Here is a 25,442-nt window from a genome sequence, read left to right as displayed (position 1 = left end):
AACCAGCCCAAGGGATCTTCGTTGCCGTTGTACGACGGGAATTCTAACCTGCTGTACTTGGGGATGACTGCGGCCCCTTGGTTGCCGAATTGTTGTTCGCCGGAAGACTCTGGCAGATCTGGTCAGCGGCCGCTAGTGGCTGTCACCCCTTCTGTGTTCCTCTCTTTGCTAGAAAGGAATAACTTCATCAGACGCCATAGCTCCCTGACTTCGTCCTTGATTTTCCGTACTTCCAAGATGGTCTCCATGAGCCGGTGCTCGAGTTCGTGGACCCTAGACGACAGCTGCTCCAGATCACCCATGATGCCTGCCTCTGATACCAAAATGTTATGGGCCCGGGCGTAGGATCTCGTCACGGGTCGGTCCACGTAGAGAACCTCTAGCTTCCCCTTGTCCCTCCCTTTGCGTGCAGACCCTATCGTGGCGACCTAAGGGGTGATTTGTCCAAGAGATCACCCTAACTCTCCTCAACTCTTCTCTTGACTGAAATTGTTGGATTCCTTTATTCAATAATAGTGGCTCCTTAAATAGGAGATTACAAGAGTCCTGCTCTTAGGGAGACTCCTTGCTGAATAGGGAGACCTCCAACTCTATCTTGATAAGATAAGACTGATAAGATAAGATAATCTCTCTTAATCCTAATCTAATAAGATAAGTCTCTCTTAATCCTAATCTAATAAGATAAGATAATCTAATCTACTAACTTAATAAGATAAGAATAACAAGATAGTCTAATCTAATCTGCTGAATGGATAAGACTGTTGCTGCCGAATTGGATAGGATGAGAACACCGGATCATTGCTGCTGCTGCTCCCAATACGCGTCCACATCAGACCCTCTCTCTCCTTTCCTTTTTTACTTTGGTTGTTGAAGTGTTGAGTATGTTGATTTCAAGAGCAAATTGCTTCAGTTGTTCAGAGGTTGGTTAGTTGGAAGAGATAGTATTTTGATTACTCACTTGCAATTTGTAGATGATATCTTGACTTTTTGTGATGGAGACTATAGTGAGGGGGTGGAAAACTTGAAATTGGTGGTGAAGCTCTTTGAAAGATTGCCTAACTTGAGGATCAATTGGTCAAAGAGTTTAGTTGTTGGAATCAACGTAGAAGAAGATGAATTGAGGGCTATGGCAGTTTCTCTAGGTTGTGAGAAAGGAGAGTGGCCTATGAGATACTTAGGATTACGGATTACCCCTAGGTGACAACCCTAGATCTGCTATTTAGCTGGGTGGAAAAGGAACTACATTTCGATGGGGGGGGGGATTAACTCTTATTAAGTTCAACCTTGCAAACCTTCCAGTGTATTACATGTCAATGTTTAGGATGCCCTTAGAGATAGTGAGGAAAATTGAAAAAATCATGAAGGATTTTCTCTGGGAGTTGGGGGAAAAAAGGAGGATCATTTGATTAGATGAGAAAAGGTGGTGAAATTAAATGTAGAAGGGGGATTGGGAATTGGTAAGGTCAGATTGAAGAATCTGGCTTTGCTTAGTAAATGGTTGTGGAGGTTCCCCGATGAGAATGAGAAATTATGGCACAAAGTTGTTGCAAGTATTCATGGCATGCCAAGCAATGGATGGGATGCTTGTTGTCTTCGTAGAGTTACTTTGGTTGCTCCTTGGAAGGCCATCCATGAGATTCTTCCTACCTTTCTAAATCATGTCAGGTATGATTTGGCTTTGAGTTAGAAGATTAGATTTTGGGAGGATGTGTGGATTGGGGATATCTCTCTGGGTGAGGGATTTCCTTCTCTTTTTGATCTTTTCAGGTTTAAGGCTAGACCTATCTCTGACTTCTTAGGCCAACATCCTCATCCTTTAGGGCTGAATTGGAACTTTGGCTTTAATAGGAACCTTAGAGAATTTGAAATTTCTAGTGTGTTCGAGTTGTTAGGCTTGCTGAATTAAATGTTTCTAGGAGAAGGTGGCTTGGTTTCTAAGGTTTGGGGCCTTAATCTTGATGGATTATTTTGTTGTAAATCTTTCTTTAATTCCTTGGTAGCCACCTCCCCTTCTCCTTTCCTAGTCAAGGAAGTTCGGTGTTTCCCCACCCCAAAAATCAGTTCTTTCTACTGGGAAGTGTTTCATGGTTGTATTAGAACCTTTGACTTGCTTCAAAGAAAAAGATCAACTTGGTGTTTGTCCTCCAATTGGTGTGTCTTGTGTAATTTAAATGGTGAGATTGCATTTCATCTCCTAATCTCTTGTCCTTTTGTTAGCTTTATTTGGAATTGGTTTGCTTCCCTCTTTGGATGCATATGGTCTTTTCCTGGCAGGTTGGAAGGATTATTTAGCTTTACTGGCTTTAGCTGCACTAAAAGGAGGGGTAGGATCTTGGGGAGGTATACTAGAGCAGCGGTGCTTTGGACAGTTTGGGAGGAAAGGAACTCAAGAATATTTGAAGAAAGAGGAGGAGGCAAGGAAGTCTTGGTAGAAATCATAATTCTAAGAGTGTCACATTGGGCAAGTTTGAAACTGTTTTCAGATTTTAAGGTTGAAGACTTTTTTAGGGCCGGGGATGTTATTGCCGCCTTATCATCTAGAAGACAGAAAAATAGGTGACTGGAAGAAACTGAATTTTGATGGGAGTTGTTTGGGTAATCCGGGTCCCTTAGGCATAGGGGTCGTTAGGAATGAAGAACAAACCATCATAGCCTTATGCTCAGGGCCTGTTGAACAAGGTGATGTGGCAAGATCAGAAATTTTGGCTGCAGTATATGGGGCTGAGAAGGCAAAAGGGTTGGGTATTGATAGATTGATCATTGAGGGTGACTTGAAAACTGTTATCAAATGGCTGAAGAAGGGGGAGGGGGTGACATGGCATTTGAGGAATGAATTCAGGTGATTTAAATGGCTATCAAAGGACATGACAATCCAAGTTAAATGGGTGAGGAGAACTGCCAACAGATGGTCTAACTAAGCAAGGGGTACAAAGAACTCATCTATATTGGGCTCAGTTGTAATTCTTGGGTTGGGTCAGCTTTTCTAAAGCTGTGTTCCTTCTTTTTTTTCACAACCTCTTGTTGTAATTATGCTTTTTTTTATTAATGACATTATTTCTGTGTTGCTGATAAAAAAGGGAAAATTCCTGAGTAGTACCTTGAACTTCGGGGGTTGTGTCTAGTCAGTCCCCAAACTTCAAAACGTGTCTCTGCAATACCTTGAACTTTCAAATTGTGTCTAATAGGTCCCTACCATTAGTTGACCGTTAGTCAACACCATCACGTGACATTAGGTGTGTAATAAATCATTTCAAAATGGCAAAATTACCCTTTATGATATTTTTCTGACCATTTTACCCATTTTGTCTAAGTGTTAAAAGAAGGGGAAAAAGGGTTATGAAATCGAACACCGATCAACTGCTGAAGCTCCTGCTTCCCTGTTCAAGCTCCCCTGTTCAATGGTCAACTGTAACCAGATGATCACCTGTCCGATTTCATAACCCTTCTTCCCCTTTCCTTCTTTTAACACTGAGACGAAATGGGTAAAATGGTTAGAAAAATATCATAAAGGGTAATTTTTTCATTTAAAATTATTTAATGCACACCTGATGTCACGTGACAGTGTTGACTAACAGTCAACTAACGGTAGGGACCTTTTAGACACAATTTGAAAGTTCAAGGTACTGCAGAGACATGTTTTGAAGTTTGGGGACTGACTTGACACAACCCCCAAAGTTCAGGAATTTTCCCTAAAAAAAGTACAAACATAGCTTAGCATGTGGAGCAATGAGTTTATGGTTGTTTTTTTTTTGATGAATCAATGAGTTCATATGGTTGCAACACTTTCTTTTGATCATAATATTCTATCAACCTAATGGAAAACCTAGTCACCTAGTGAGTGCTTGCTTGGGTGATTTGGTTTCAATGTGTTCACATTGTCACAACACTTAATTACAACCCTATAATAAAGCACAGACATGCTATTAATCAAACGAAAAACCAAATTACCTAGTGAGTGCATATTGCTGTTGCCACCCCAAAAGCCATCCCGAATAACATATTAAAATATAGAGATTGCCTCTAGGCTCTACTACCTTATGATGACAATTTAGAAATACCAAGGTAGCCTAACATGTTGAATGATGAGTTCACACGACAACACTTTTGTTGTTGCTTGTGGTGATTGAGTTCACACGACAACACTTTTGTTGTTGCTTGTGGTGATTGAGAGAGAGAGAGAGAGAGAGAGAGAGAGAGAGAGAGAGAGATTGCCTCTAGGCTCTACTACCTTACGATGACAATTTAGAAATACCAAGGTAGCCTAACATGTTGAATGATGAGTTCACACGACAACACTTTTGTTGTTGCTTGTGGTGATTGAGAGAGAGAGAGAGAGAGGGAGGGAGGGAGAGAGAAGCAAACTCTGTGCTGGCAGCCGCCAGTCTTCTATTTATATTAATCTTTATAAAAAAGACAAAATTACAAGTATGCCTCTGGCGACATATCCTAGGATAAGAACAATAAGAAAGAAAAAAAAGAAAGAAAGGACTAGTAGCTGAAACTGTCCCACTAACATCAGCTACAAGGAACACTTAAGCCTTATAACTCTCCCCCTCAAGTTGGGCTGAAGATGTCTATCATGCCCAGCTTGTCACATAGCGCATTGTGCCACGAACACGGAAGTCCTTTTGTGAGGACATCAGCAAGTTGTTCCTTGGAGTTGACATAAGGGATACAAATTTCCCTTTTTTCCAGTTTCTCTCTTATGAAGTGCTTATCCACCTCAATATGCTTAGTCCTCTCATGTAGGACCGGGTTGCTGGCAATGTTTATTGCAGCCTTGTTGTCACAGTAAAGAGACATAGCAACCCCAAGCTCACCTAGGAGGTTCTTTAGCCAAAGGACTTCAGCCATCCCATGTGCCATAGCTCCATACTCAGCTTCTGCACTTGATCTTGCTACCACACTTTGCTTCTTGCTCTTCCAGGTCACCAGATTTCCTCCTACAAATGTGCAATACCCACTAGTGGACTTTCTATCATCCACGGCTCCTGCCCAATCAGCATCTGTAAAGACTTCCACCTTTAGGTGATTGTGTTTACTGAATAGTAGGCCTGTTCCTGGATGTTTCTTCAGGTATCTAAGGACTCTCTCTGCTACCTCCATGTGTGGCTTCTTAGGAGAGTGCATAAACTGGCTCAGAACTCCAACTGAATAGGCAATATCTGGATGGGTCATGGATAGATAAATCAGCTTTCCCACTAACCTTTGGAACTGCTTTACATCTTTCAGAGGTTCACCAATACAGTCACTTAGCTTGTGGTCCGCATCCATAGGAGTGTTTGCCGGCCTTGCACCTAATTTACCTGTATCTCGTAATAGATCAATGGTGTATTTCCTTTGAGAGACAAAGATACCCCTTTTTGAACGGGCAACTTCGATCCCAAGGAAATACTTTAGGAGTCCTAGATCTTTCACTTCAAATTTGGATGCAAGGAATTGTTTCAATTTCTGTATCTCTGAACTCCAACTCCCTGTAATGATGATATCGTCTACATACACTATCAATACGGCAACCTGCTCCAGACATCTCTTCACAAAAAGTGTATGATCAGACTGGCATTGTTGGAACCCCATCTCTTGAACTGCCATGTGAAACTTATTGAACCAGGTTCTAGGAGACTGTTTTAAGCCGTAGAGAGACTTTCGTAGCTTGCACACCTTGTTTTCACTTCCCTTGGCAGAGAATCCAGGAGGTTGAACCATGTATACCTCTTCTTCCAAGTCACCATTCATTAAGGCATTCTTTATGTTCAGTTGATGCAATTCCCAGTCAAAGTTAGCAGCTAAGTAAGGCTGTTCACGGGTCGGGTTGGGTTGGTTTATTGCGGTTTTTCCAACCAACCCGACTTGGTCGGGTTACCTGACATAGAAACCGAAACCGACCCAGTGTTAAGCAAAACCGATCTGGTCGGTTTGAGTCGGGTTAGGTCGGTTTCGGTTCTAAGTTCATCCCTGTGATAAAATCTTGCTAATTTTAAAAACATTCATAAATTGAACATCATTTCAGCCATCTCCTATGATAAAATTTAAATGAAAAGTTAATCACAAAAGTTGTTCATTAATTACTATTCACTAATCCAAAGTTTCTTGCAACCATTCAAAAACTAGGTGGCCTAATGGGCTTTGGAACTTCATGTTTGAACTAGGAACTAAGTCGGTTCAATTTGGATCGGTTTCGGTTTTCTTGTGTGAAAACCGAAACCAACCCGAATCATCGGTTTAGGAATTTGCACAACCCGAAACCGACCTGTACTGATGAAAACCCGGCCGACTCGGGTTGGATCGGTCCGGGTTGGTCGGTTTGGTCGGGTTGGGCCTTCTTATGAACAGCCCTACAACTAAGGATAGGAGAATCCTAATCGAGTTCATCTTAGCAACCAGAGCAAAAGTCTCATCATAGTCAACTCCATATACTGTGTGTACCCTTTGGCTACTAGTCTTGCTTTGTACCTTTCAACTGTTCCATCTGCCTTGTGCTTAACTGTGAACACCCATTTGCACCCCACGGGTTCTTTCCCCTCTGGAGGATCCACCAATTCCCAAGTCTGATTTTTGTGGAGGGCATCAATCTCCTCCATGGCATCTATCCATTCAGGGTATTTTAAGGCTTCTGCAACATTCTTGGGAACAGGGATGCAGTCAACTACCGATAGGAAGGCTCGGTACGAGGGAGAGATGTGGTCATAGGAAGCAAAGTGGGTAATGGGGTGTTTGGTAGTGCAAGACCTGACTCCCTTTCATTGAGCAATAGGGATGTCTAGGTCGTCCACAGTGGGAGTAGGGTTAGGGGTTGGACTTACCTCCTGGGATTCTGATGATGTCAGTTGCTCAGTGTTTGACTGCTCCACATTTCTATCACACTACTGATCTCTCCGACGAGTACGTTGGAAGATACGGAAGGGAGTGAGGTCCGGAATAGAAGGAAGAGACAACTGAACCTACTTCTCCTCTTCCACACTACGGCTCTCCCCCTGAGGAGGAGGGAAGAACGGCTCAGACTCAAAGAAGGACACATCCATAGACACAAAATATTTATGACTAACTGGGTCAAAACACCGATACCCCTTTTAAGAGGATGGGTACCCCAGGAAGACACAAGGAATGGACCGAGGGTCTAATTTACCTCTGGATGGAGACAAATCATGGACAAAGGCCTGACAACCAAAGACTCTCATGGGGATGGAGAATAAAGGTGACTGAGGGTACAATAACTGATGAGGGGCCATGTAATTCAATACTTTGAAGGGCATGCGGTTGATGACATACGCAACTGTAAGTATAGCATCCACCCAAAACCTTTTTGGGACATTCATGTGTAACATCATCCCGCGGGCTACCTCAAGGAGGTGTATGTTTTTTCTTTCTGCAACCCCATTTTGCTGTGGTGTTCTAGCGCATGAGCTTCTATGAATAGACCCATGGGAAGCGAAGAACTCATTTAGCTCCCCATGGAAGTATTCCTTTGCATTATCGGATTGGAAGATCTGTATTTCAACATGGAACTGTGTAAACACCATCCTCTGGAAGTCTTTCACTATCTTTGGAACCTCATCTCTGCTACGCATAGGGATTACCCATGTATAGCGAGAGTAATCATCAATCAATGTAATAAAATACTTATATCCACACTCAGAGATTACATTTGTAGGCCCCCATACATCAGAATACACAACATGAAAAGGAACATTTGATCTTTTATTGCTTGAATGAAAGGTTGTTCTACATTGTTTACTCAACTGACACGTTTGACACATGAACTCTGACACTGAACACGACTTAAATAAAAGTGGAAACAAACATTTTATTACTTCGAAAGAAACATGACCTAAACAACTGTGCCACAACAAAATTTGACTCTTATTTGATTGACTATGTGACTCTGAGGATGACATGAAGAGGCCAGCTTTGTTGTCGAGAATATAGAGACCGTCCACCAGGCTTCCTCTACCAATCGTCCTCCCAGAAGTTAGGTCCTAAAAAACACATGAGTCAGAAAAAATGGTTATACTACAGTTTAAAGAACTTGTAATGCTACTAATTGAAAGCAAATTTATGGGAAGTTGAGGGACATGCAATACACAATTCAGGTTAAGGCCATGGGGAAGGGATATCGATCCTTGACCTGCAATGGAAGAAAATGAACCATCTGCAAGTTTCACTCTATCCCTTCCTGACAAAAGGCTATAAGAATGGAATAGGTTAGGCTTACCGGTCATGTGATTTGAGGCCCCTGAGTCAATAATCCAAGAGGAATCTGTGGGAGTGACATGGAATGCAGAAGCCACATTACCTGAAGTAGATGCAAAAGAGGTAGAGGGAGTACCAGTGACTGAGCTGTCCAATTGCCGCAATGCCCTACCATAAGATTCCAGATGCTCTCTAAATGAATTCATTATATCCTCCTTGGGGTCAGGCTTATTAGGAGGGTCCCGGGTACTGCCGGCAACCTGAGTGTCTTGGGTTGCCACATGTGTTGCACTTGTTCTTTTCAAGTGACCTTTACCCTGTTCTTGATTCTTTGCTGCCCACTTGGGTTTCCCGTGGATGTCCCAACAGGTGTCACGTGTATGTCGTGATCTTCTACAGTGGGTACAAAAGAGTTTATCTTTATCATCTGCCTTCTTAGGATCACTTTTCTTCCCTATTGAGCTGTTATTCACCGCAGCCAAGGCAACTTGTTGCTCCCCCTCAGCTGTAACCATCACACTTCGCTTGCTTTCTTCAGATTGGACGAGGGAGTATACTTCGTGTACTATAGGCAATTCTTTGCTTCCTAGGATCTGCACCCTTAATGGTTCATATACAGGGTTCAGCCCTAACAAGAAAGCAAACACTCGTTGCTGAGAGATCAGCTTCCTGTAGGCCTTAGCATCATCATCGTGCTTCCACTCTATGGCCTGATAATGGTCCAACTCCTTCCATATGGAGGTAAGAGCTGAATAATATGAGGACAAGTTACGGTTTCCCTGTTTACATGTTGAGGACTCAGCTTGTAGTTGGTAAATCTTGGCGTAATGCCTTTGCTCAGAATAGGTAATTTTGGCCTGTTCCCAGATCTCACTGGTGGTGTCTGCCCACATAAAATTCTTTTTCACATCAGGTTCCATGGCTGCGAGGAGCCAAGACATCACCATATTGTTTTCTTGGTCCCACCTATCATGTTCAGTCGTCTCACCCTTCCATTGATGTAACCAGCCTTACCCCTTGCCGTTACATAGAGTTTTACACTCTTAGCCCACTCCAGGTAGTTCAGACCATTCAAGGGGGTAATTGGCATGGAAAAAACCATGGTTTCACCTCCCATACCTGCTGTGTTGCGGGTTGGGGTGTTCCCTGGTGAGGTCAGTTCCTGACTTGCCATTGAATATTACAACCAACCAGTCCAAATGCCACCTAACAGCACAGCCGCCACAACTGGAATGTGGCAACTCAGGGTTTACTCCTAGAATGTGAGCAACAAACTATTGAATATTGTTGAGAGCACAAGAACTACTCCTGAGAATAAGAGATCAGTCACTACAACGTCCAAACAGAACAATAAATAGTCCGGTCATCGGTTCAGCACCACCAATACAGACATTACTGTCAGTCTGAATGTGGTTCCCCCACTCTAACCATCCAATTATTCAAACTAGTAATCATATAATCAAGGCATAAGCCCTACGCACCATTGGATAAAGAATACTGAGATAAACTGAAACAAAACCACACCTGTTCAACACTAGATCAGAACCTGCTAGGGTTTCATTGCACCATCAACACCCTTCTTCGATTAGGGTTTCAGCAGACCAGCACCATCCCACGGCCAGACACAACTAGGGTTTTTCAGTAACTGTCGCTTGGGGCCACTAGGGTTTCAGCAGAAGTACAGCCGCAAGACTTACTAGGGTTTTTGCAAGCACAACCGCCAAAGAAGATTGAAAACACAAGCTGCCGCTAGGGTTTCTGTAAGTGCAGCCGCCAGAGAGAACTGAGACCAGCCGCCGCTAGGGTTTTTTTTTTCTTTTTTTTTTGATACAAAAGTAGCCACGCCCAATCCTCTTTAGAAAGGCTGATGCTAGGATCGTAGGTCTTCTCCAGCCTAGAAATTCCGCTCTGATACCATGTTGTTGCTTGTGGTGATTGAGAGAGAGAGAGAGGTACGGATGATAGAAAGAAAAGCAAACTCCGTACTGGCAGCCGCCAGTCTTCTATTTATATTAATCTTTATAAAAAAGACAAAATTACAAGTATGCCCCTGGCGGCATATCCTAGGATAAGAACAATAAGAAAGAAAAAAAAAAGAAAGAAAGGACTAGTAGCCGAAACTGTCCCACTAACATCAGTTACAAGGAACACTTAAGCCTTACAACAATTTTCATGTGACCCTCCAATGAAATACAAGCATGCTATCAAACAAATGAAAAACCAAATTACTGAATGAGTGCATGCTTGGGCGATTTGGTTTCAATGAGTTTACATGGTCCCAACACTTTCTTGCAACCCTACAATAAAACACAGACATGCTAACAGTCATATGAAAAATCAAATAATTCCAATGAGTGCATGTCTTTTCCTACCCCAAATGATGTAAAAATAACCCACTGATATATAAAAAAATAGAGACTACCTCTAAGATTTTCTACCTTATTATGACAATCAAGAAATACCAAGGTTGGATAACATCTGTTGTGAATTTGTGATGTGTTCACAATGTCACAAATTGCAATACTTTCTTGTGACCTTCCAATAAAACACTAACATGCTATCAATCAAAAGAAAAACCAAATCACCTAGTAAGTCCATGCTTGGGTGATTTAATTTTGATGAGTTCATGTGGTCACAACACTTTTTTGTGATCCTCCAATAAGTCATGGACGTGCTAATAATCAAATTTAAAACCAAATCACCTTGCGAATGCATGCCTAGGTAATTTGGTTTTGATTAGTCCACATGGTCACAACACTTTCTTGCAACCCTCTATTAAAACATGGTCATTCTATCAATCAAATGAAAGATGAAATTACCCAGTGAGTGCATATGCTTGTTGCTACCCTAAGTGATATATGAATTACCCACTGCATATGATAAAATGGACACTACCTCTAAGGTCCACCACCTTACTAGGAATATCAAGAAATACGAAGGTAGCCTAACAAACATGTGGAGCAATAAGTTCACATAATGATAACACTTCGTTGTGGCCTCTAAAAAATCCAGATAAGTCGAAGGATAAACCAAATCACTCAGTGAATGCATTCCTTGGTTATTTAGTTTTCTTGAGTTCACATTGTCACAACAATTTCTTGTGACTATCCAATATACACAAATATGCTGCTATCAATCAAATGAAAATCCAAATAACCTAGCAAAGGAATGTTTGCTATTATTACACCAATCGCCAAATGGTATATGAACAATCCATTGTCATAGAAAATACAGACTATCTCTAGGATATACAACCTAACTATGACAGTCAGCCAATCAGGTAAATAGCAAGGAAGCTTAACATTTACAGTGACGCCTAGGCAATAAGGCACCATGGAGGGTTGTCTCATTTAGTCACCAAGATGTTTTTTATATGGTTCTATTGCATTATTTTATATTCTTAACTGTTTTAGATTATAATACTAAAAAAGTACTAGTTTCTTTTTATTATTTTCTTATTTGTCAGGGTTCAATCAAGATATATACTGTCTTGAACCCATGGAGGCTTCAAACCTGAACTAATAAGCATGGAGGTTCTCAAAATTTTTATGAACACATTGATTTTAATCTTCTTCTTCTTTCATCATTTCTTTTCTTTTTTATTTTCCTAGGACAAAAATAGAAACTCAACCCCTCTATTTTCTAATTTTTTTCTTTCTTCCATTTTTTCCACGAATATGTTGATTTGTATGTTAAAAATGAAGATTATAGACAATTATTATTGAAAGATGGTTGCTGCTTGTTATGGAACCTAGGGAATTTTAGGATTCATGATTTTTATTCAAAATAATCCTATTTCCTAGGTGATAAGGTGGCCCAATCAACTAGCCTTGCCTCGGCACCATGAAAACCATTCATCAACTATGTTGTCTCCCAGGATGAAATGGGTTTTTTAGCGAATGCATACCATTTTTCTTGGTGAAAGGAAAGTTGGTCAATGTTAATCACCTTGTAGGAATCAAAAATCCATTTTTTCTCTGCTTGATGCGCTAAAGATTGCAGCACCCAAGTTAGGATAGATATCCTGAACATGATTCCTTTCTAAGTTCTTTAGGAATTTAATGTTTGGTCTTTCTGATCATGATTGATGATAGAGTGTGGAAACACTGGTTTTCTTGGTTTCATGATCACGAATAAGTGACTGTAGGCAGGCGGTAATTTTTTTCTTTAGCTCTTATACTGTCCATTCATTCTTGCCTGGGAACAGGAGGTTTTGCATATAATGAAGTTACATGCCCCAATACCCCTTTTCATTATCATTAAAATATTAAATGCAGTAAGCCTCTAGTTTTTCATGAGTTTTGTTTCAGTGGTTCAACTTAGAAGTTTGTTCCTGTATTTTACATTCTAACAATTAAATTAATGGTCTCTCACTTGTGTCCTTATGCTTTGACTAATGGTTGTTTTCATGTTAGATTGCAAACCATCTATTTAACTGACAATGTTGTAGTTTCAAAGAACGCCGTGCCCAAACGCCAACAATGTTAGGCACATGCTTATATAAATATTTATTAAATAAAAAAATATAAAATATAAAATATATAATATTTTATTGGTTGTTTTAGTTATTATAATAGAACCTATTGCATGTTATCATGCTTTTGTATTGAGGAAAGTAAAAACAAAGTTAATCTTCGAGGGTTTCACATTGACAATAGAATCGAAATATCGAACTGAGGAAGATGAGAGAACAACAGTCTCCATCGTTCCCACACAGTCCTCTAAAGTCAAGGTGAGTTAATCCTTCTTCTTCTTCTTCTTAGTTTTGTTCTGTGTTTCCTGGTTTAAAACGGTGGTTATGCCCCATTTTCTCCTCTTCCTTTTTGTATCTTTTCTCCAAGTTTTTTGAATCATTTTATTGGACTAAAACAGGGGCTCCGCCCCCTTCTTTTGTTCTTAAATTTCCTTCATGTTTTCAGCTTTTTTTTTCTCATTATTGGTGTCTGAAACAGGGGCGGAACAGGGGCTCCGTCCCTTCTTTTATTCTTCATATTTTTCTTTTATTTTAATTTTTTTTCACCAGCTTTTCTGGGTCTAAAACAGGGGCTCCGCCCCCTTCCTTTATTCTTAATTTCTTCCACTTTTTCAGCTTTTGTTTGTTCTCATCATTGATTTCTGAAACAGGGCCTCTGTCCCTTCTTTTCTTCTTTTATTTTAATATTTTTTCACCAGATTTTCTGGGTCTACAACAGGGGCTCCGCCCTCTACTTTTCTTTTTCATTTTCTTCTTTTATTTTAGTATTTGTTCCTTGTTGATCTAAAATAGGGGCTCTGCCCCTTCAGTTCTTTCAAGTTCCAAGCACAAAAGTAAGTGCAGAATACATAAATCCAAAAAAAAAAAAAAACTAGTTCAAAAGGGTAGAAATCCATTGGAAACCTTAGTTTTAGATTCCATCGCCTAGGCGAGGGCTAGGTGCCTGGGCGCCCCATGGTCGTCTAGCCTCGCCTTGGCGCCTTGAAAACTATGATAGAAATAGGATTTGTGTGGCCAAGCACCTAGTTTACTCAGATATGGCTAGGATGCAGCTTGGCAAAGCTTTTTATACATAATTTCAAGTGTTCATCATGATGTCATACGGATTAGGCATTGTTGAGTTGAATATTGAAATTTAAGACTTACGTGGGTTGGGAGGGACATGATCTGTAGTGGATAGTTTCTCCACCAGATGGATGGCTTGGGTTGCCATTTTTCAGCACTTTTTTTTGGTAAGGCCATTTTTCAGCACTCCATGCATCTGAAAACTGCACTGGAGGTGTAAAGCCCTGTGATGAAAGAATGGAATACCATCCATGGTTAAAAGAAGAAAATTAGTTGAATGATTTTTTCTTGGAGTTCCTTTTCAGTTACTTCATAAGTGTGTGGTGGGTCGAGGACCATGCTTCTCCTAGGGTTATCTTTAGCTGGACTGAGTTCCCCAAGCTATCCTTAACCATAGCCATCAATTGTTTTGTATGTGCTAATGCAGAGAAACCTGCAGATAACCGTTTCCTCTTTGTTGTAGGAGTCTCAATTTTGTACCGTTTTCTAGTCTTGTGGGCTTCAATTATCTTCCACTTGATTGTTGTTGGAACATTTACCTTTGGACCATATATGGAAGAAAAAATATTAAAAATGAAAAATATGAAGTAGCTAAAATATCAATTTAAGTCTGTTGCAGAATATAATATTAAAATTTTAACAGTCACGGATAAAAAGGAAAAAGAAAATACACCCTCTAGAAAGAGTCGTGAGGAGATAGGTGCAATGGAGCGGTGAAGTGACGAAAACTTTCAGGCGGCAAACAGGTGGAAAGCCGAACTGTGTATCGAAGTGAAGAAAATATTATTCGAGAGTGGAAGGGCCATAGGTAAGAACCTGCTAAAAGTTAGAGAAGACAGGAAGGCGATGATACTTCTGTTCGAGGAAGTAGTGCTGTGGTTGAAGGGGTTTATTGATGGAGTACTCCAATCTATAAGAACAGTAGGGTGGAGAAATGTATTAGAGATGGAAAGAAAAAGATACGAAGTAGAGTTGAGACGCAACGAGAAAGGCTGGTTTATTACCATCTCAGAATACTTTGGAGATAGGAAACAAATGGTTTGTCTACCAGATGGGAAGCAGTTACAAGGTTGGATAGCCTTTGCAGATAAATTACAGTAGTTTCTCGTCTTTGTTGACAAGCATCCATACAAGGAGCAAGAGCAAGAACAAAGTACAAAAGATAGTCCACCAAAATGCTCGAGCCATCCATTAAAGCAGAACTCCTTTAGCCGTGGAGAGGCAATAGCGAGTTCAAATGGATAGAAGAAATTGTGGCTTGAGGCTGAGCAAGGCGACTGGGAGCGGAGAATGGTGATAACAGCCAACAAGGATATAAAAGATTGGAGGAAGTTACTGAACTTAGTGGTGCACAATTTGAGACTGGAAACTGAGGTCGCTCTGAAGCCATTCTCAGACAGGAAGGCGGTGTTAATAATCGGTGATGAAGTAAACAGGGGATTCACAACGTTCAAATCTGAAGAGGGATTTGTCCAAGTCCAGAATTGGAAGCAGATATGTAATGAGATGGAATCCAGTGGTGGGAGCTTCCTGCTAAAACTGGTAGGACTTCCCTTCCATCTTTGGAATGAATCAAACCTGAGAAACATAGTGATGCTGTTGGGCGGGGCAATGGAGGAAGTCCAGTTGCAAGATCTGCAAGCTGTGGAGGTTTGGATTGTTGGGGTGAAACCAGAATTGATTCCAAGAATAATAGAAGTTCTGTCCGATGGAGCCTAGTATAGAGTATGGCTGATTTCAGAGGTAGAGGTGGAGTTCTGGGGGCGAAGAACGAAGGTAGAAGATGATGTAGACGTGGAGGGCTGGATTACACGTGGCACATAGGTGCTGGCGGGACGGGTTGATGAACAATACAGGCCCAAAGGGGAAGCTGGAAGTTGACCGAAGAAAACCAAAAGACACGTAAACTATTAAAGGACGCGAATTTGAATTAAATGAAAAGTTGGGGGCCTAGGCTTCTTTTGCTGACATGGTTAAGAAGGGGGTTGGATCAATCAAAGGTTTGGTGCAGGCCGGTTTATCTGAATCAATAGGAGGTCAAAACGGGCCAACCACAGGGTTGAACTGCAACCCACGTGACTGTTTAAGCGAGCACGTGGATCGGGGGAAGATGTTAGGGATTATAGACGATAGAAATCGTCTATCTTCTTTGAAGAAGGCAAATGGGGTGTTCCAGCTCTGTCCAAGCGGATAGAGTAGATTCCAAAAGGAGTGTTATAATGGACTTCTCGCCTAGATTTTGATATAGCTAGGGCAGGCCAATCATCATAGGAATGACCAAATCCCACGTATGCAAGAGACTGCAATGAGGAAAGGGAGGGTATCGACAAGGGCCGATTAGGCTGCAACTTGGAGGAAGAGGACTCCGACGACCAATCTAGTATAAGGAGTGCTGGGCTCGAGAAGTTGTTTGAGGAAGAGTTTGCAGTGACTCTAAATCTTGATTCACTGTTTACAGGAGAAGCAGAGGAAGGAAATTGCGAAGAACAACCCCTTCGATTTGTCAGAAAAGAGTCGATCAATAGAGCAGAACACAATCTTAAGTTTGGGGGTGGAAGATTCACACTCAGAAGCTCCATTACCAAATCATATTGCCAGACAGGATTTGGGTAAGGAAGTATTTGAGACCTCTCAGAAGCACGTCGGGGATACAATAGTGGGGGACAAACAGGAGGGTGAAGGAAAAGATCACTGTACAACAAATGAGACGGGAAAGCAAACTATTCAGAATCGAGCCAAGGAGTTAGGTGACTCCCAAACTCCAAAATGCAGGGCCTAACAATTTTTGCCTCCACTTCCATCCATCCTATCCTATCTCAACATAACCCAGGTAATTGTGCCCTTTTAGTTTGTGATACTAATGTCTGCTCTGTGTCTTGTGTGCTAGATACCGATCCCAGTCCAGAGACTGTAGCCTGTGCGGGCGAAGAAGGGGTGAGAGGTAGTAGTAGAAATAGGGAGGGCCAAGAGGAAGAGGTAGGAAGAGAGGAGGAAGTAAGAAGAAATAAAAGAATTTTGGAAATCCTTGAGAGGCTGTGAATTGAAGTTGAGGAGAAAAACTTACAGAAGGAAGGGGTAGAGGGGGGCAGTATAGAAAGAATTGAAGGAGGTAGTGATGGAGAAACAAGTAAGGAGGGAGGGAATAGAAAGGTTGACAAAAGAGAGCTCACTAGGGGGGATTCTGTGGCAGCCTTTGTGGAGAAGTTGGGGTGTAAATTGAAAGATCCAAATGACCTTAAAGTGTTCCTACAAAAAAAAAGAGAGAAGAAGTCAAGGTAAAGAAGAGGAAACTGAGTGAGGCCAAAAGACTGATGAAGGATGTGGAAGGAGATAAAGTTTTGGTGTTAAAGGGGAAAGGAGGAAAGGGAATAAGTGAGGGCACTAAGAGTAGGGGGTTGCAAATAGAGATAAATGAAGATCATAAACTGGAATGTTAGAGGGTTGGGAAGTGCAAGGAATAGAGCAGTAATCAAAGAGGCTATCAAGAAAATAAATCCAGATGTTGTAATGCTGCAAAAGACCAAAAGAGCAGATTTTGACATTACGTGGGAAAGGAGTGTATGGAGAAGTAGGGGGATTAGTTGGGCTTCCCTGCCTTCCTGGGGGTCTGTGGGGGGCATTGTGACAATGTGGAAAAATGATGTACTTATAGGTCTGGAGGAGTTGATAAACCAATGTTTATGGGCCGAATGACTATATCTAGAGGAGGAAATTATGGGAAGAACTGGCTGATATAAGGGGTTTGTGGGAAGGGCCATGGTGTTTAGGTGGTGACTTCAATGTAATCAAATTTTTGGAAGAAACAAACAGTCCCAGGCAAAGGTCGACTATGAGCACGAGGAAATTTAATCAATTTGTGGATGCTTTTGAACTTAAGGAGATTCCATTATCACATAGTTGTTTTACTTGGTCCAATCTCCAAGTGAATCCTGTTTGCTCCAAGTTGAACAGATTCTTATTTTCAAATGAGTGGGAAGAACATTGGGGGAATCTGACCTCTAGAGCACTTCCAAGAGTAACTTCCGACCACTAGCCTATTGTAATTTGTGAGGAGATGGGAAATGTAGGACCTGCTCCTTTCAGATTTGAAAATATGTGGTTAGGACATCTGAGCTTCCTTAAAAAAGTTAAAGAGTGGTGGGTAGAGAGTAATCCAACAGTGGAATGGAGTAGAATGAGGTTTCACAAGAAGCTCTAGTATTTGAAAGATAGAATCAAGGAAGGGGAATAATAAATCCGGGTTTGAACTCAGCTTTCATTGCTTTGGTCCCAAAGAAGAAAGAGGCATCACAACCATAGGATTTTAGACCTATTAGTCTGGTGACTAACTTGTACAAAATTATTGCAAAAGTGTTGTCTCTTAGGATAAAGAAGGTGCTTCCCTCTATTATTGCACCCAATCAAGGTGTTTTTGTGGAGGGAAGGCAGATCACTGATTAGATCCTCATTGCAAATGAGAGCTTGGAGAGCTTTAGGAAATCGAAGAAGGGAGTAGTTTGCAAATTGGATTTGGAGAAGGCATATGACCTAGTTGATTGGTCCTTCTTGTTGGAGATTTTGAGAACTTTTGGCTTTGGAGACAGGTGGTGTAATTGGGTTTGGGGCTGTGTTAGGACTTGTCATTATTCTATTTTGGTGAATAGAACTGTGGTTGACTTCTTTCCTGTTTTGAGAGGTCTGAGACAAGGAGACCCACTCTCCCCTTTTCTTTTCACCCTGATTGTTGATGTACTTGGGAGATTGGTCCATAGAGCAGGCTCGAGGAATTTGATAAAAGGGTGGAGAGTAGGAAGGGAGGAGGTTCCTCTGACACATCTGCAGTTTACAGATGACACAATCTTGTTCTGTGAAGGAGGGGGCATTAATTGGATCCGGAATTTAAAGTTGGCAATACAACTCTTTGAGCAGATATCTAACCTCAAGGTGAACTTTGATAAGAGTTGTGTGGTGGGAGTGAATGTGGATGAGAGGGACCTAAGGGAATTTGCAGGAGAGCTAGGTTGTGCAATCTCGGATTGGCCCTTGACATACTTGGGCCTCCCTTTGGGAGATAATCCTAAGAATGTAAGCTTCTGGAATCCGGTAGTGGAGAGGTTGAGAAGAGGCTGGCGGCTTGGAAGAGAAATTATCTTTCTTTAGGTGGGAGAGTCACTTTGATTAGGTCTACCCTAGCCAACCTACCTGTCTACTATCTGTCATTGTTTAAGATCCCTTCTAAGGTCTCCAATTTCTTGGAAAAATTAATAAGGAATTTTCTGTGGGAGCCTAGAGAGGAGAAGAGAGATCATAGGGTGAGTTGGGAGGTGGTAACTAGGTGTAAAAAACTAGGAGGTCTTGGGATTGGTAACATCAAGAAAAGGAATATGGCTTTGTTGGAAAAATGGTTGTGGAGGTTTACAATAGAAAGGGATAAATTGTGGCTAGCATACATGGGCTGGGATCTTGGAATCATGGCAAGGGCTATAGCTGCTTCTCCTTGGAAATCCATTCACAATCATCTTCCAGTTTTTTCCCCTTGGATCAGGTATGGTCTAAACTCTGGTAACCGAATAAAATTCTGGGAACTACTTTGGGTCAGGGATTCACCTCTGAAGGGCCAGTTTTCCTCCTTGTATTCTCTGTCTGACTTGAAAAATGAACCTATCTCTTCTTTCTTGGTTCCTTCAGACTCCACTTATGGTTTTGGGTGGAACCTAGGCCTGCGTAGGGCAATTAGGGATACAGACTTGGACAACATGTTACCTTTGCTAGCCATCTTTGAGAATGTTTTTCTAAATCTTGATAAGGAAGACACTAGATTTTGGACCCCTTCCACCTCTGGTACTTTCTCTTGTGCTTCGTTCTTTGAAACCTTAACTCAGCCTTTTGTCCCTATTGGGTTGTCCTTTCTGGCTAAGGAAATGTGGAGCAAGCCTATTCCTCCTCGGGTTGGCTTTTTTTGTTGGGAAATTTTCTTGGAAAGAATAAACACAATTGACTTACTTCAGAGAAAGAGACCCAACTATTGTCTACTTCCTAATAGATGTTCTCTTTGTAAAGCTGATGGGGAATTCGGCTACCACCTCATGGTCTCTTGTAAGGTCATTAAAACTGTATGGGAGTGGGTTTTTTCCCGCTTTGAGTGTTCTTGGAATCATCCTGGGAGTGTCCAAAGTTTGTTCTCTCATTTTTTCAGATGGCCTAAGAAGTGAGGGAAGACTATGTGGAGGAGTATTAGGGCAACTGTGTGCTGGTCGTTGTGGGAAGAAAGAAATTCACATATTTTTTCAAACAAGGAAAGAACCCTGGAAGAATTGTTAGACCTAATTCTATTAAGGGTTGCCCACTGGCTAAAATCTTTGGAGTTGTTTTCAGACTTTCCTGTGGATGACTTGCTAAAAAATTGGAAAGAGGTTGCTACCACTACTCGGTGCAAGAGGACTCTTAGTCCCTCTTGGTTCCCTCCCCCCTCATTTTTTATAAAATTGAATTTTGATGGCAGTAGTGTAAGGAATCTAGGGCCCTATGGGATTGGAGTTTTTAGGAATGAGGAAGGGATTGTTATTGCTTTGTTCTTTGGCCCTATTGGAGAAGGTGACTCTCTTAGGGCTGAGATCCTAGCAGTGCTGGAAGGAATTCGAAGAGCAAAGGAATTAAATATCAGCTGGTTGATCCTGGAAGGTGATTTGAAGGTGGTGTGGTTAGCTGGTTGAAGAAAGAGGACAATGGGTTGTGGAGCTATAACAATGAAAAGAAACAGTTCTTATGGCTATGTAGGGACATTGAGATGCAATAGAGGAGTGCTAACTCATTTGTGGATGGGTTGGCCAAGCAAGGGGTGAATAGGGACTCGATCTTTTGGGCTAATTTTTAATTTTTTCTCTTTGTATTCTGTTAATGGGGAGCTAAGATATTTTATCTCCCCTCTTGTATCCATAATCTCACTTTTCTCTTATTATTAATGAAGTTGTTGTTATTGATAAAAAAAAAGATAGAATCAAGGAATGGAACCTCTTAGAGTTTGGGAGATTGGAGGAAAGGTAGAAATCCGTGATTACACAAATTGAACTCTTGGATATGAAAGAAGAGAGGGGATGGCTTACAAAAGAGGATAAGGAACAAAGATGGAAATTGCGCAAACAGTTAGAAGATTGTCTGCTCAAGGAGGAAATAAGTTGGAGGCAAAAATCAAGATGTAAATGGCTGTAAGAGGGGGATAGAAACACCAAGTTTTTTCATGCTGTGGCAAATGGAAGAAGGAGAAGGAATTTTATCTCTAGTTTGGAGATTGAAGGGGTAGTAGTTTCCAATCAAAGAGAGATTGTTGAGGTTTTTGTGGATCATTTTAGGTCTATATTTAGAAGACCCCTGACTAATAGGGTGTGGTTGGAGGGGTTGGAGTGGCCAAATTTGAAGTTAGAAGATAGGGAGTGGCTAGAGAGGAAATTTGACCTGAAAGAGGTAAAGGAGGCAGTGTTCTCTATGGCTAGATCAAAGGCACTAGGGCTGGATGGGTTCACAATGGCTTTCTATCAGGATTGTTGGGAGGTACTAAAAGAGGATCTAATGAGGGTATTTGATGAATTCCATAATAGAGGAGTGGTTAACCTTAGGCTGAATTCCACATTCATTACCTTGGTGCCCAAGAAAAGAGATGCAAACCATCCAAAGGACTACAAATCAATCAATTTAGTTAATAGCCTTTATAAGATTATCACTAAGGTGTTGTCCATCAGGATTAGGAAAGTGCTCCTAGCAATTATAGCAAATAACCAAGGAGCTTTTGTGAAGGGGAGGCATATAACATACCAAATACTCAAAGCTAATTAGAGTTTGGAGGATTTCAAGAGATCCAAGAAAATTGTGGTGGTCTGCAAATTGGATTTGGAAAAGGCTTATGACTTGGTTGATTGGTCTTTCCTGTTGGAGGTGATGATCAATTTTGGGTTTGGAGACAATTGGTGTAAGTGGGTGATGGGTTGCATTAGGACTTGTCACTACTCTATATTGGTGAGTGGGACTCTGGTGGATTTCTTCTTAGCTTTGAGAGGGATTAGACAAAGAGATCCCCTCTATCGTTTCTTATTTACTTTGGTTGCAGAGGTGTTGGGGCGACTAATTTCTAGAGCAGATTTCAGATAGTTAATAAGGGGGTGGAGAGTTGGAAGGGAGAACATACCATTCACACACTTGCAATTTGTAGATGACACGATCTTGTTTTGTGAAGGAGGGGATCCCAATAGGATCAGGAACTTGAAGCTCACTATACAACTCTTTGAACAAATGTCAAAACTTAAAGTGAACTTTGAGAAAAGTTGTATAGTAGGAGTTAATTTGGGAGAGGTGGAGATATCCGAGTGTGCAGACATTTTGGAGTGCACAGTATCTAATTGGCCTATAAACTACCTTGGTTTGCCATTGGGTGATAACCCTCAGAAAGGAGAGTTTCAGGATACAGTTGTGGAGAGGTTTGAGAAGAGGCTTACCACATGGGAGAAAAATTCTCTCTCTGGGAGGGAGAATCACCCTAATTAGGTCTACATTGGCTAACCTTTCGCTTTATTTTTTTTGTTAGTCTTTAAGGTCCCGGCTGAGGTGGCTAGTAGGTAGGAAAAACTAATGAGACTTTCTTTGTGAGCCGGGAGAGGAGAAGAAGGACCATAGGGTTAGGTGGGAGGTGATGTGTAGAATCAAGAAGGAATGAGGTTTGAGTATTGGGAACATAAGGAATAGGAACTTGGCACTACAAGGGAAATGGCTGTGGAGATTCTCATTGGAGAAAGAAACGATGGATGGGACTTTGGGATTCTAACAAGGACTACAAGAGCATCTCTCTGGAAAGCTATTCAAGGTATTTTGCCTTTGTTCTCTCCCTGAATCAGGTATGACTTGCACTCAGGCAATCTCATTAAATTTTGGGAACGTGTTTGGCTTGGAAATTCTTCTTTAGAAGACCAATTTCCGGCTCTTTTTGCTATCACTACCCTTAAAAATGAATCGGTTTCTACCTTCCTTGTACCTTCCAATTCAACTTCTGGGTTTGGTTGGAACTTGGGTTTACGAATAGACATAAGGGACTCAGAGTTAGACTGTACCTTATTGTTTCTATCCATCCTTGATGGGGTTTTCCTGGATCCAACAAAGGCTGACAGTAGAATTTGGACACTCACTCCCTCGGGTTCCTTCACATGTTCCTGTTAAAGAGGTGTGGTGTCAACCTATACCTCTGAAGGTTGGGAGTTTCTGTTGGAAAGCTTTTCTGGAAAGAGTTAATACGGGAGATTTGCTTAAAAGGAAAAGACCCAATAGCTGTTTGGATACCACTTGCTAATTTCCTGTCAGTTTGCTAAATTCACTTGGGAATGATTTACTTCTCTATTTGGCAGGTGGATACCCCCATTGGATGTGCAAAGCTTATTCACTTCCACTCCTAACTGGTCAACAAAAAGGGGTAAGACTATGTGGTGATGTGTTAGGGCTGCAGTTTGTTGGACTATCTGGGAAGAGAGAAATTCACGGATCTTTTCAGAAAAGGAGAGTAGTTTGGAAGCAATAGTGGAGGTTACTCATATTAGAGAAATTCACAGATCATTTCAGAAAAGGAGAGTAGTTTGGAAGCAATAGTGGAGGTTACTCATATTAGGGTGATACATTGGCTGAAAACCTTGGACTTGTTTGTAGATTTTTCTGTATATGAGTTGCTAAGAAAGTGGAAGGAAATTGCAGAATCAGTTTCAGCTAAGATGGCTTCAAGTTCTTGTTGGACCTTTCTATTGCAGGGTTTTACTAAACTGAACTTCGATGGCAGCAGTATGGGCAATGCAGGGCCCTCCAGAATAGGGGGAGTTGTAAGAGATGGAAAGGGGAATCTGCTAGCCATGTATTCTGGTCCAATTGGGGTGGGAGATTCCTTGAGGGCTGAGATACTAGTGGCTCTTGAAGGGGTACAAAGGGCTAAAGATATGAATATCAAGAAATTGATCATAGAAGGAGATTCTGAAATTGTGGTGAACTGGTTAAAAGAGGACAACTCTAGGCTTTGGAGGTACAGAAATGAAAAAAGAAGATTTAAGTGGCTGACTAAGGGACTCGAAATTCAATGTACATGGGTAAAGAGAAGGGCAAATTCATTGGCAGATGGACTAGCTAGGCAAATGTTTTGGGCTGTGTTGTAATGTAATTGCTTTTTAATTTGGGTGTACCTTGGTCGTTTCTGGGAGTTAAGATCGTTTAGCTCCCTTGCTTCGTAACTTTTTATTCCATTAATAAAATTCACTGTTATTGATAAAAAAAAACTTTATATTTGTGCTCATCCTCCACTTTGGTTTCCTTCTGAATAGGAGGTGCGGGATCCAACCCGTGTAACTGCAGGTTCTTTGTGGTAAGGGCAGTGGACCTCACATGCACTCTACTCTCCGTGGTATGGCCAGTGGGTGTGTCATGTTTACCCTACCACGATTCCCCTGTAATGTGTAGTATGTAATCCCAAAAAAAAAACAAAATAAAATAAAAAGATGGTTATGGTCATGTTTGCTGACTTGTGACATCTACACTAGATTGTGTTTGTCTGTATGATATTAATGGGGGGTGGGAGGTTAGAAAAATTAAAGTAGGCATAGGCTATCGGAAAAAGAAACAGCAAAGTACCTGTAATTGAATGTTTATTGTCCAAAATTTGCATTCTTTACAGGATTTTGATTCTGTACTGCAGAGCTTTTTTCTTTTTCTTTCTCTGGTAATTTGCAGTTGTAACTTACTGGCTGAACGCTTATTATCATGCAGGCTGTATGGCAGCGTTGGAAGCAGAACATTACCTGCAAGAGATTGGATCTCAAGAGGGTAAGAGCGATTGACTATTTCTAAGCATTGTGGAGGAACCAAAGTGTTCACCACGGCGGATGAAGTCCTGCCTATAGAACGAAGAAAATGGTATGATTTTGTTATGCAAAAAACTCATCTGTATCTATTGCTGCAAGGCGGAAACAGTATGGTATTTATTTTTCCCATTGGTATCATCTTTAATGTCATTGTTGTGTTACAGGCCAATTTATGTTTTATTTTGCTACATCAGTTTATGTTTATATTGATTAAAGTGGTTATCTGCTTTGCTTTCCTGTCTCCTGATGCTTTTGTAAATGTTCAGAAAGGCTGAGTCATAAAGTTATGGGTTGAATTAAAGGTGGCATAAATAATGGGTTACCTGGAATCTTGAATGATTCCTTGGTGATGCCGTGGCGAAGCGAATTGGAATATTGAACTTCAATATTTGAGAGTTTTGTGCCATCAGTATGGTTTGTGCCATATTGAACTTCAAGATTGCATAAATATCGTCGTCTATGGTTTGTGCCATCAGTCCAAAACACTTGAGAGTTTTCAAAAATCAATGTGAATAAATGCATCCTGATCAAGTTTCAGAGATTAAGGCACTTGTCAAGTGTTCACAATAAGCCCTCTATGAATGCTTCAGTCACACGCACTTGTTTCACACCACAGGCTTGGCTTTGTTGGTTGTGGGAGTCCGAGGAAAATGAGAGATGGATCATGGATAGTCTTAAAAACTGAAAAAAGTTTTTTTTTTTTTATTTTTTAAGAGAAACTTTAGGACTTGCTTTTAGTTTTAGCATGTGAACAAAACGATGTTTATATAAAACAATTGATTTTTAATCAATTAAAAGATGAAAGAAATTACCATGATATTGTTTTATCGTGTAAAAGAACTCCCTCTGATAGTATA

At 41.0% G+C, this 25,442-nt stretch overlaps 1 protein-coding gene across 1 annotated transcript in view; it reads left to right on the top strand.

Annotated features, from left to right (window-relative positions):
* The window catches only part of LOC104606866 (thioredoxin reductase 1, mitochondrial), a 36,629-nt gene extending 11,807 nt beyond the window's left edge, over nucleotides 1-24,822 (top strand). The window contains exon 2 of the mRNA XM_010272273.3: nucleotides 24,491-24,822. Coding sequence (XP_010270575.1) covers nucleotides 24,491-24,561 — 71 coding nt within the window. The 3' untranslated portion in view covers nucleotides 24,562-24,822. The remainder of the gene's footprint in view (nucleotides 1-24,490) is intronic.
* Nucleotides 24,823-25,442: the final 620 nt, after the last annotated feature.

This window comes from Nelumbo nucifera, chromosome 6 (genome assembly GCF_055504915.1).
Source record: "Nelumbo nucifera cultivar China Antique chromosome 6, China Antique-T2T, whole genome shotgun sequence".
Lineage (NCBI taxonomy): Eukaryota > Viridiplantae > Streptophyta > Magnoliopsida > Proteales > Nelumbonaceae > Nelumbo > Nelumbo nucifera.
The sequence above is the reverse complement of the archived record's forward strand: the minus strand, read 5'-3'. Positions and strand labels throughout refer to the sequence as shown.